General features: G+C 50.6%; 1 protein-coding gene across 1 annotated transcript in view; it reads left to right on the top strand.

The window, feature by feature from the left end:
- The window catches only part of LOC133360413 (polypeptide N-acetylgalactosaminyltransferase 18-like), a 44,750-nt gene extending 34,108 nt beyond the window's left edge, over positions 1–10,642 (top strand). Inside the window, 6 exon segments of the mRNA XM_061579128.1 lie at positions 599–713; positions 928–1,113; positions 4,822–4,959; positions 6,269–6,364; positions 8,188–8,346; positions 8,892–10,642. Coding sequence (XP_061435112.1) covers positions 599–713; positions 928–1,113; positions 4,822–4,959; positions 6,269–6,364; positions 8,188–8,346; positions 8,892–9,035 — 838 coding nt within the window. The 3' untranslated portion in view covers positions 9,036–10,642.
- The last annotated feature ends 1,872 nt before the right edge of the window (positions 10,643–12,514 follow it).

The raw sequence follows: 12,514 nt of genomic DNA, 5'->3' as shown, positions 1-12,514 counted from the left end.
GGTCGCACTCCGTGCCTCACAAAAAGAAGAGCCTCGGTTTGGTTTCCAACTTGGGCACCTTTACTGAGTGGAGTTTGATCTGCAATGCGTTTCTTCCAGATTCTCTGGCTCCTCCTTCTATAGCTAGAAGAGAGCCATACAGTGAAACTGGTATTGGCTAAAACCACATCCCCAAAGTTCGAAAAATGACCTGCAAATTAACTCAATCAGCATCACACACAACAGTGTAGCAGCAACATCACATCCTCCTATTGTGAAAACTTAGCAGGAACCCCCTGAAAACAAAATTGAGTCGGTGATCATTTCCTGCATAAAGAAACCTAGTAGTCATAATAATAATACGATAACTTAATCTCTATGATTGTGTTTAAATTCCAGTAGTGTGACATCTGTATCTTCTTATCGCCTTACATCGGGACATATCTCTTTTAACGAGCACAATTCTCCAAACGTTCAGTGTGCAGACACGTGATCTCGAGCTGTTGGGATTGTTAGGGGGGCAGTGCTTTTGCAACGTTTGCACAACAACAATTTGTCATCACGAATCGAGTGTGCCCTGACCAGGATGACTGTTGACACTTTGACCCCCATTCCCCAGGAGCCCGATTGTGATGGGCTGCATGGCGGCCAGCAAGAGCTACCTGGAGGAGATCGGCTTTCTGGATGAAGGCATGCAGGTGTACGGAGGGGAGAACGTGGAGCTGGGCCTCAGGGTGAGGACGCAGAGACGCAACCTTGAACGCACCCACCCACCCACCCACTCACTCATGCGTGTGCCATACATATACATCGACCGGCATGGGTGTTTTGAGTTTACTGCGCTGCCCCCGCCTGCCTTGTTCAGAGGGGGCAGTGGGAGTGGCCGGGCTATTGGTGACCAGCCCCACCTCACCCCCCCCCCATTCCCCCCCCCCCCCTCGTGTCCAGGTGTGGCAGTGCGGGGGCCGCGTGGAGGTGCTGCCCTGCTCGCGCTTGGCTCACATCGAGCGCTACTTCAAGCCGTACGCCCCGGACCTGAGCATCCACATGCGCAGGAACGCGCTGCGTGTGGCCGAGATCTGGATGGACGACTACAAGAGGAACGTTTACTTGGCCTGGAATGTGCCTATGAATGTACGGCGTGTGGTTTATATTTTTTCCCGTTAGGTGCGTGTGCGGTTCAAATGTCAAAGTGTGTTTTATACTAAAAACTATAAACTATTTATTTTTATTTTCCCAGGTAAGGGCCCACTGAGCTAGGTAGCTCTTTTTCCAGAAGCGACCTGGCCATCATTAATGATAGCTGAACGAAGTGGCTTATCACCACGTGGAAATGCATAGCAACCAATACTCCAAATGCATGCTTCTAAATGTGAAAGGGGAAAAACCGGAGAACCCGGAGAAAAATCCATGTGAGCCACGGGGAGAGAGACCATGCAAAATCCAAATATACAACAGACATCACGGTCGGGATCGAACCCACGACCTGCTGTATATCATCCATAATACAGGTTTTTTTGGGTTAGATCGCGTAAATATATAAATGTATCATTAAACCCACCTCCACCCAACACAGCCAATTTGCCTGTATACCAGGCGAGGTAGTTAACATCTCACCACCGTGGTGCCCTCAATAAACTGCCTTCAAATTTACATCGGGGGGAGGGCGAGGTTCTGTGTGGCCCAATGTTTGGTGTCCGTAGCCACAGTTGCTACACTAGGAGGAGAGTGAGAGTCCTTTACTTTCCACGCGTGCATTCGGCATCCGCATCTTCTGACCGGATGTTTGTTTGTTGGGCACGTTACTAAAATCCCACAATTTGGCCCCTTTTGGAATGAATCGGGGGCCATCGTGTGCCGGCATCACGGTCCAAACTTGAACAATCACAGTGCATATTACTTGACTAGCTTGTTGGTCCGTCCTAGGACGGAAGACCCAAATAATATTTACGAAAATATTTAGCAGACTATAATTGTTATCTTGTGTCAATTTAATGGCAGTGAATCTTGCACTAAAGTATGTCATCAAACACTTTACTGCAGTTCACTGTAGCACTATATTAACAGCAGTGATTCTTGCACAAAACTACCTCATAAAACACCTTGCTTTATGTCACTGTAGCACTCTATATAACTGACCTTCAATTTACACCATTGGAACCTCCTTTGCCAGTAGCAAAATATGATAATTGTTTTTTTACCCTTTTATCTGGCCACAAAACTGACACCTTTTTTTACAAGGAGTCATGTTTGCATTAACCACAATACCTGCGGTCGGAATGCAAACAAAAGACACAACTCTGATAATATATGCACTGTCCTTGAAATTGATTGGTCCACACCCGAGACAGCTTTTCTTAGAGCCTAGTCTCACATGGTGTTGGACCAGATGACGCCAAAAGGCGCACGACCAATCAATTTCAAGGACGCGATGATTCCGTCGTCAGAGAGCACCCGCAGCTCGTCCGCCGGCCGCCGTTCCTCACTCTTGTCTTGGCTCCCAGCTGGTGCTGGTCGGTGTGTGTGGGTCGAACCCACGGCGCTCTCGCCGGTGCTCTCCTCTTCCTCACGGGCAGCTGGTCAGGCTCTTTCCCCTGCTGGATGAGTCGGCACGACGCTTGTCTTTGAAGGTGCACGACAGCGCTCGCCGCTTGTCCACTGGCAGCTGACACCCTTGCTCGGTGGCGCTGGTGGCGCTGCTGCGCTCTCTCTCTCTGGCTCCGTGCTGTCTGGCGATGCCCGGTTGCGCGTGCGGCTGGTTCTCTGCGATGCTGGCTTGGTCGATGCTTGGCGCTTTCCGCCCTTTCTCCCGGTTGATTGCTCGACGTTGCTCGTCACTCTTTCTCTCGGGCTGCAGCTGCTCGTGGGAGCTGGCACTCACTCTCAAAACTTGTAAATAGTATTCGCACACCTCTTACAGAACTGTGAAAGCTTAGTACAATACAACTTATCGCAATCCTTGACTTTGCAAGTGACTCAAAACGTCAGGATGAATGTAGAATACAACTTTCAGCGATACTCTGTCGGTCCATGCCGAACTTGGCACCGAGCATCACCTCACCCATTGTTGAGCTCGAGGCCGTGCCCCGGAGTCTGCCCGTCGCAGTACTCCCTGTCGCGTGTCGTAGTCTTCTGTCACTTGCAGTAGTAGCGATGTATGCGTCGCGTCTCTGTTTTTACGTGAAATTCTCTCTCCTCTTGGCTCGCCTTCTCACAAAAGACCAGAATCCCTTTGATTTCGCTCTTTGCTGTGGGTGCAGTTGTTCATCCGGGCTATGTGTGTGTATGTGTACGTCCTGATTTATTCAGCAATCTGTTAAGTCTCACCCTGGCCTGGTTCCTGCCCATCTCCTCAAGCCACATTTTGATCCGTGGAAAACAGATGCTCCCCCTATTGCCCTTTTGTGTTTTCGTAGTTTTTCAACTTTGTAATCATTTCTCTAGAGGGAGGGATTCTCCCTGTCCGGTCGCATCCCCCCCCCCCCCTTCTTCCCTCGCGGTGGGGTGTTACATTCTCTTCTCTCTCACAGAGAGGGGCGCTAGCATTTGAAGTCGTTTCTATTGTACCGTTTGGAAAAATATAATTTTACCTCTTATAGCTTGATACCGTACCACTTTTGTAGTTCTGATTCAGTAAGTGACTCGAGGTATGTCTGTAGCAGTGTTTACAGTACTTCGATCCTGGTTTGGAATTCCTTAAGGGGAGATGCCCTTTGCATGCGTATTAAATCTCTTGCTATCACGTGCTGCTTGGAGGCAAAGGTGGTTGGGAGTCTCTCTCTCTCTATGGGATACATTTTATCTTGGTTATGTGTGATTGAGCTATTTCGACTTTGTTATTCTTCTGGATGACCCTCGGTCTATTACTTCATGATTATTATTTGGTTTATATTTATCCAGAATTCATACTCTTTGGTTCTTTCGGTAAAGTCGCGTGGATGGCATAATAATAATCAAAATAAGGTGAATAACATTAGTATTAAAATAATATATGAGAAAAAATAACCCACTAATTTAGATGGTAGCCTGGTTTTTTAATCGGAGTGAGTGTGTTGGCAGTCTATGATGTCCACTTATTCTTGTCGCTAAGTTTTGGACTTTTACCGTTGTGTTAAAAGAACCCCAAAACAAACGTTGCCTGTTTCGTCATCGTGGCGCCTGCTGTCCGTACTCTTTTGAGGGGGCCTTGGAAGCCATGTCGAGATTCCCCAGAATCTCATTAGCACCCCCCCCCCCTTCTATTTTATTTATTTATTTATTCCCTTTTACGGCTTATCTCTGGCTGCCTGGTCCCGAGTGTGAAGGGCACCTGCTGTTGTGAGGGGAGAGGGGTTCGTATCACCCCCTTTTGCCCCAAGCGACACCGCGATTGATAAAATGGAAATTGGCAGAAATATTCTTAATATAAATTTGGGAAGAAGGCCTATATACACAACATAAACAACACCTCAACGTTATCATTGTAACTTGTTGGCGCGTTGTTTATGTGACCAACCTTACTGGCTGTGCCGGGTGGTGAAGGGTTACAACACATACTTACGCGATCTCACCCAGAAACCTTTATTATGAACATTGATGTTGTGAAGCCGTAGCAGATACACAAAACCATTGTTATTGATGTTGTGAAACCAACGTGGTGACCGAACCCTGCTCCCTTCCCTCGTAACCCCTCCTCTGCATTGACGACCCCTGCGCAGGGCTCTGGGATAGACATTGGCGACGTCTCCCAGCGGGTTACCGCCCTGATTACTTCCCATGGAACACGGAACCTTCGTGCAACTTTGCCCCAAGGTTGGTCGAACGTTGCCCCAACGCTTGCCTCTCGTTGGTGTCACCGCGCAGGGCTCCGGGATCGACATCGGCGACATCTCGGAGCGCGTGGCTCTGCGCAAGCGGCTCAACTGCAAGAGCTTCGCGTGGTACCTGGAGAACGTGCTGCCCTCACTGCCACGTCACGACGACATCGTGCAGTACGGCGTGGTGAGCTCCAAATGCTTTAGCTCTTTGTGTCTTTTATTTTCGGCTCTCACTTTCCAATCACATGTTGATCGCATGTTGATCACGTGACAGATAAGAATTAAACAGGTGGTTGTAGCCGGTCCTTGCGAGCCGCTCCTCATCCTACCCCCCCCGCCCCCCCTCAGTTGGGCGCTGCGGGAAGGGAGGTGTCCTCATGGGCAGGATGGGGAGATTGACAGGAGGGGAGGAGCCCGATTGATTGACAGGAGGAGCAGCCAAAGGAGAGAGATTGGCCACATGGGGCAGGATGGCCCAGCCGCTTCGTCGCCTCAAATATAAAGTTATGAGGGTAGAACAACGAGACGGGTGGGGGTAGAACAACGAGACGGGTGGGGGTAGAACAACGAGACGGGTGGGGGTAGAACAACGAGACGGGTGGGGGTGGAACAACGAGACGGGTGGGGGTGGAACAACGAGATGGGTGGGGGTGGAACAACGAGACGGGTGGGGGTGGAACAACGAGACGGGTGGGGATGGAACAACGAGATGGGTGGGGGTGGAACAACGAGACGGGTGGGGATGGAACAACGAGATGGGTGATGGTGGAACAACGAGATGGGTGAGAGTGGAACAACGAGACGGGTGGGGGTGGAACAACGAGACGGGTGGGGGTGGAACAACGAGACGGGTGGGGGTGGAACAACGAGACGGGTGGGGGTGGAACAACGAGATGGGTGGGGGTGGAACAACGAGATGGGTGATGGTGGAACAACGAGACGGGTGGGGGTGGAACAACGAGATGGGTGGGGGTGGAACAACGAGATGGGTGGGGGTGGAACAACTAGACGGGTGAGGGTGGAACAACGAGACGGGTTGGGGTGGAACAACTAGACGGGTGAGGGTGGAACAACGAGATGGGTGGGGGTGGAACAACGAGATGGGTGGGGGTGGAACAACTAGACGGGTGAGGGTGGAACAACGAGACGGGTTGGGGTGGAACAACTAGACGGGTGAGGGTGGAACAACGAGAAGGGTGGGGGTGGAACAACGAGACAGGTGGGGGTGGAACAACGAGACGGGTGGGGGTGGAACAACGAGACGGGTGGGGATGGAACAACGAGACATGGGTGAGGGTGCCGCAGGGAGCAATGTCCCGGGGTGTGCACGGCTCTGCTGAGCCCCCAGGAACCGATAAGTGATGGACGGGAGTGTAGAGAGGTTAATTAGGGGCAATAATGTTTTCAAATAGTTTGCAAACACAAACACGGGAGCAGGTCATTGTTGAATAATGCCGACGTCCACACGCGAGCCGTGCCTGTTCATAACGCAGGTGGTGAACGAGAAGCGGAGGGAGCTGTGCCTGGACCGCGGGAACCCGGCGCTCAACACGCCCATCCTGTACTCCTGCTACGGGTACCAGCCGCAGGTAGGACGTCCCCACCCATCAGGTGCATGCCACTCGATTGGCTGTGTGTGTGTGTGTGTCTATACGTGGGGCATCGGCCAGTCATCACAGTCGGTCAAACCCATGGCACCTGGGTCAGTCCCGTGACCTCCTGCCAGCAGGCGTTCGACACTTCACCTGGCCTTGAAGTGCACATAGCCTAGCACAAGCGCCGTGGTGACGTCACCGCTACTTAGTCGCGAATGGCGGTTGTTGTGCAAATTGAACTTCTTTCACACCATACGTAGCCAACCACACTAATGTATGCGATTCTAAATGTGGATGTAAATGTCGGAGGACCCGGAGACAAATCCACACGACCACAGGGAGAGAGAGAGACACGCAAACTCCAAATATACTGCAGCAGGCGTCGTCAGGGTCGAGATTGAACCCACGGACCTCCTGCATACCAGGCGAGGTAGTTAACATCTCCTCGCCACCATGGCGCCCACATCTGTGTGTGACCCACCAACCCAGGCAACCACGTGCAGCAGCAGCAGCGTGGCCACCACCACCGTGACGAGTGTTCGATTGAGCGCCCACTACGATCGTGGCCGCGTCGACTCGGGGGGCTGCACGCATCACTACAGCGATATCCATCTGTTCCTTCCACATGGTGTTAGAGTATTGCCCTCCTCGCTTCTAAGCGTGGGTTACCTCCAATGTGCCGAGAACACGTTCATGTATGTAGAGGATCGCAGAGCTTGGGGGGTGATTGTTGGCAGCGCCGGCTTCTCACCACCACCGCGTGGCTGCTGTTGCTGCTGCTCCTGCTGCTGCTGCTACTCCTGCTGCTGCGGCTCCTGCTGCTCCTGCTGCTGCTGCTCCTGCTGCTGCTGCTCCTGCTGCTCCTGCTGCTGCTGCCTTCCTCGTGTGTGGTTCCTCCTCCTGGTGCTTCTGAGTCGTCTCTTCTCTCTCTGTCATCCTATGTCTCTTTTTACGAGAGTGATGAGCAGATAGCGTGCGGTGCAAAGTTATAAGAGACCAACCCACGTCTTGTTGGGTCTCTGTGTGCATCTATGGGGCTCTGTGGGTCTATGGGTCTCTATGTGAGTCTACGGGTTTGTTGTGAGTCTGTGCGTCTCAATGTGAGTCTGTGGGTCTCTGTGTGGTGCATCTGTGAATCTCTGTGTGGTAAGTCTGTGGGTCTTTGTTTGAGTTTGAGTCTCTGTGTGGGTCTATGGGTCTCGATGTGGTGCGTCTGTGGGTCTGTGTGGTGAGTCTGTGGGTATCTGTGTGGTGAGTCTGTCGGTCTCTGTCTGGTGAGTCTGTGGGTTTCTGTATGGTGAGTCTGTGGGTACTAATAGGGGTTTTCCCCTTTTTTCTAGCAACAAAACTGACACCTTTTGCAACGAATCATGTTAACATTAGCCACAATGCTTGCAGTCAAATGCAAACAAAAATCAATACTCTGATAATGTATGCATTGTCCTTGAAACTCATTGATTTTTTTTGGTGTGGACCAATCAGTTTCAAGAACAATGCATACATTATCAGAATATTGTTTTTTGTTTGCATTTGACTGCAAGTATTGTGGTTAATGTTAACATGATTCGTTGCAAAAGGTGTCAGTTTTGTTGCCAGAAAAAAGGGGAAAACCCCATTAGTATACTTTGGTACTGGCAAAGGAGGCCTCATGATGAGTCTGTGGGTCTCTGCATGAGTCTATGGGTCTGTGTGGCGAGTCTGTTGGTCTTTATGTGAGTCTATAGGTCTCTATGCGAGTAGTCTGTGAGTCTCTGCGTGGGCCTGTGCCATTGGATGATGCCGTGGGCTGCCTCTTGCCCGCCCCTCTGCCTGCCCAGCTGGCCGTGAGGACCTCCTCGGGCCTCGTGATGGTCGGCTTCAACGTGGAGCAGGCGAGCGCCGGCGCCGTGTGCCTGGGCACCACCGAGGACGGCGAGCGGCCGGCCCTCGTGGAGTGCTCCTTGGCAATGGAACTCGGACGCTTCCTCAGCTTGCAGGTCACCACTCTGGCACCACGGCCTCTGTGTCTGGTGGGGGGGGGGGGGGGGGTGCGAGGGGTGGGTGGGTCGGTGTGTGAGTCTATGAGTCTCTTTGTGAGGGCAGAGACTCCGCTAGGTTCCAGAGGTCGTGAGTATCATCTCACGTCAATGTAGATGCCACTGGTTCTTTACGTTCTGCAGATGTAGATGCCACTGGTTCTTTACATTCTGGGGAATCTCTACATGGCTTCCAAGGCCCCCTCAAAAGAGTACGGACAGCAGGCGCCACGATGACGAAACAGGAAACGTTTTTTTTGGGTTCTTTTAACACAACGGTAAAAGTCCAAAACTTAGCGACAAGAATAAGTGGACATCATAGACTGCCAACACACTCACTCCGATTAAAAACCAGGCTACAATCTACATTAGAGGGTTATTATTTCTCATATATTATTTGTTCTCTTTCTGTCTCTCTCTGCAAGTCTCAGTATCTCTCTCTGCCTCTCTCCGTGTCTCTCTCCACATCTCTCTCTGTCTCTCTCTGTCTATGTGTTTGTGTCCAGGACGGGCAGCTGAAGACGCACGATGGAGCCAAGTGCATGGAGCTGAGTGATGATTTGGCGGAGCATCCCGGCAGTGTCCTCCTCGTGCTGCGGCCCTGCTCCGGACAGAGGTGGAGCCTCGCGATCTTCCACAAGAACACGTAGTCCATCACGTAGTCCGTCACATAGTCCGTCACGTAGTCCATCACGTAGTCCGTCACGTAGTCCGTCACGTAGTCCGTCACGTAGTTTGTCACGTCGTCCGTCATGTGCGCACACTTCCATTCAGTGCGCAGTTTCTGTTCCTCCACCACCACCCTCCCCCCACCCCCCTCCAATATCGATCGGCGTTTAGTACCGTTATACCGGGCTCGCGTTTTGTTGCAATAAAAACTTTGAAAGAAAACACACAGACCATCGTGAAAAGAAAAAAAACCTAAACTATTACAACTATTTTTTATTTGACCAGGTAAGGCCCCCACACTGAGCTATGTAAACTCATTTTTTCAGAAGCGAGCTGCCCATATCACAAATGATAGCCGCAAAGAAGTGGGTTATCATCATCATCGGGTGGAGATGTATAGCAGCAGCCAAATATTCTAAAAGTGTGATGTTGATTCTAAATGTGGAAGGGAAAACCCGGAGTAGGACCCGGAGACAAATCCACGCGACCACCACGGAGAGAGAGAGATGCACTAAATTAAAATCTACAGCAGGCGTCAGGGGTCGGCATAGACCCCACGACCCTCCTGCATACCAGGCCGAGGTAGTTAACATCTCCGAGCCACTGTGAACGTTTAAACAACGTTCAGCGCCGAACTTCCCAGGCACGTAGTTGGTCGGAACCCCCTGTCACGCTTATTTAGAAACTCTTACGCAGTTTCTGTTCCTCCACCCCACCCTCCCCTCCAATGTCGTTCGGCGCATTGTTCTGTTCAGCGTATTGTTCCAATCGGCGTATTGTTCCGATCGGCTTATTGTCTTGATCGGTGCATTGTACCAAATAGCGTATTGTACCAATCGGCTTATTTTACCGATTGGCGTATTTTACCGATTGGCGTATTTTACTGATCGGAATATTGTACCAATTGGTATATTGTACCGAATGGTGTATTGTACCGATCGGCATATTGTACCGCGCTCGCGTTTTGTCACAATTAAAAACTTTAAAATAAAATACGCATGCGAAAAATAAGAATAGGTTTTTACCCTTTTTCTGGCAATAATACCATGCGAATATTGTGGGTTTACTCTCCAACACACAGGTGTGCTTGACTAGTAACGAATTTGACACGTTCTGTTTACTTGACAAACCTTACTCATTGTCTGTGTGGGGTGGTGGCAGGTTTAACGACACATTTATATGTAAGCAATCTAACCCAAACAAACCTCTGAATAAAACAAGAGTTGTGTTAAGATGTTGAATTACCAAAGAGATAACTACTGCACATCACCCGTGTGGTTCTGTAGCTTATACAGAGTTGATGCCTTGCAAAAAAGGTATCGATTCGGTGTTTGCACATCTTAACACAACCCGTGTCTTATTATTATTGCAAGAAAGTGATAAAGCCGATTCTTAGTTTCCATACTTTGAACTTGGCACGAATAGGTCCCCAGTTATTCTCATTTCACCGTCACGAAATCGTAGATGATTTATTTTTTTTGGGCTGTGAATCTTCACGTCCAAACTTTTACTCAACAACTATTTACGCAAGGCGGGGGAGAAAACTAAAAATCGATTTGCCAACATCGCCCCTCCCTTCTGGAAAACCAAACGGCCGCTCACACAGGGCCCTGGGTGCCGTACAGGGGGCAGCTGCCGCTGGGTGGTCCCCTCGGCTCGACTGCAGCGTGGAAATGCAATGGAGAGGTGCCATCGTACGTGCTCTGTGTACAATATCAATTCTTAAAGTTGCGCCTTACATGCGCATTTGGTTTCGTTTTCCCCTTCAGTGGATCCTCCATGCGAGTCTATAGAGCTCTGTAGTCTCGAGACCTCTATGGTGTATACAGCTTTGACCTCTAGAGCTTTATATGCTATAGAGCTCTGTGCGAGTATATCGAGCTCTATGTGAGTCGATAGAGTTTGTGGGTCTGCGCGAGTGAGTATCCATTTGCGGGCAGGTGTCGGGGCGATTCACCTTGTATATATTCTGATTCCAGCTGGGCAATGGGGAAGTGGTTCATCTTCGCACACACGCGCACAAAGTGCCCACCGCAACTGAACCACAGCAACTCGCTGCTGATCTCGTCGAGAAACATAAACCGTCGTCGTTGTCAAGTGAACTCCGCTCGCCATCCTTGCAGCAGATGCTACATACACTACAACATACATTACACTCTATACACTGCTTTACACTACACTATGTACTACACTGATAGACACAAGACTGGGAGTCACTGGACCTGGCCACTAAGTACCTCGTTACTACCCGCACATCGCAGTCCACTGGTTTTAACCTCTCCAGCGAGGAGTGGTCCACCCTCAACAGGCTCAGGACTGGTCACGGCCCATGCCTCGCCAGCCTCCACCGATGGGGCACAAGAGCACGCCCCTGATGTGCCTGTGGGGTGGAGCAAACCACGCACCACATCCGAGAAGTCTGCCCGATCCACAGTCAGCGGAGACCGACTCGCCCTCAATACGGCAGGACCGGAAGAAACTGCTTGGCTTCGGGAACTTTGCATTCGCTAAATAAATAAATTTAACTGAAAAACGCCTGCCCATTACCTATTTAATTGTTGAGAAGCTAGTAGTACGTTTTTACCCCTTAAACTGGTACAAAAACTGACACCTTTATACAAGGCATCATGTTTGCAATAACCACAACACAAGCAGTCAAAATGCAAACAAAAAGAAACAACTCTGATAATGATATGCACTGTCCTTGAAGTTGATTGAGGCTGAGAGAGCTCGGGGCTGCCCTTGGATCGGGATGGACTGTCTCCATGCCACACTAGCCCAAGTCTCTGTCGTTATCCCAGCTCAAGTATCTGTTGTTATCCCAGCTCAAGTATGTGTCGTTATCCCAGCTCAAGTATCTGTTGTTATTCTAGCTCAAGTATGTGTCGTTATCCCAGCTCAAGTATCTGTTGTTATTCTAGCTCAAGTATCTGTTGTTATTCTAGCTCAAGTATCTGTTGTTATCCCAGCTCAAGTATCTGTTGTTATTCTAGCTCAAGCACTGTATGCTAGTCATAGCTAAGTACTGTACGGTATGAGAGTACATTATCTGCGCGACGCGCCCTAAAAAATAACGAAGACAAGAAGTTGCCCGAGAGCCATTACACCTACACACACACACGTGTGTAATGACATCGATGCACCTGCTGGCTGGAAAAGGGAAGCACGGGTACGGGCACCGCCAAGACAACATCCAATCTGAAGGGAGAGGTATCTGGGGTAAAGGTAGTGGGCGGGGTTGGCCGCGATGCTCTGGGAACCTGCTGGAAGGTTCCACGAGAGGGCGTGGCCAGAGGCAGAGCCTCGCCGCGCCTGGGGAGATACAAGCAGCGGGGGCGGACCGGGGCTCGGGGTTCGTGTGCGGAGTCTCGGGTCCGGACTGCGTCGCCGCTCGCCGTCTTCCACGTGGAAGATCTCCTGAGGGCTTCCATCACCCTCCTCGTCACGCCGCCAGCCAGCG

The sequence above is a fragment of the Lethenteron reissneri genome, chromosome 68 (assembly GCF_015708825.2).
Source record: "Lethenteron reissneri isolate LAM-NWPU_2019-01 chromosome 68, ASM1570882v1, whole genome shotgun sequence".
Lineage (NCBI taxonomy): Eukaryota > Metazoa > Chordata > Hyperoartia > Petromyzontiformes > Petromyzontidae > Lethenteron > Lethenteron reissneri.
This window is presented reverse-complemented; position numbering and strand designations above follow the sequence as displayed.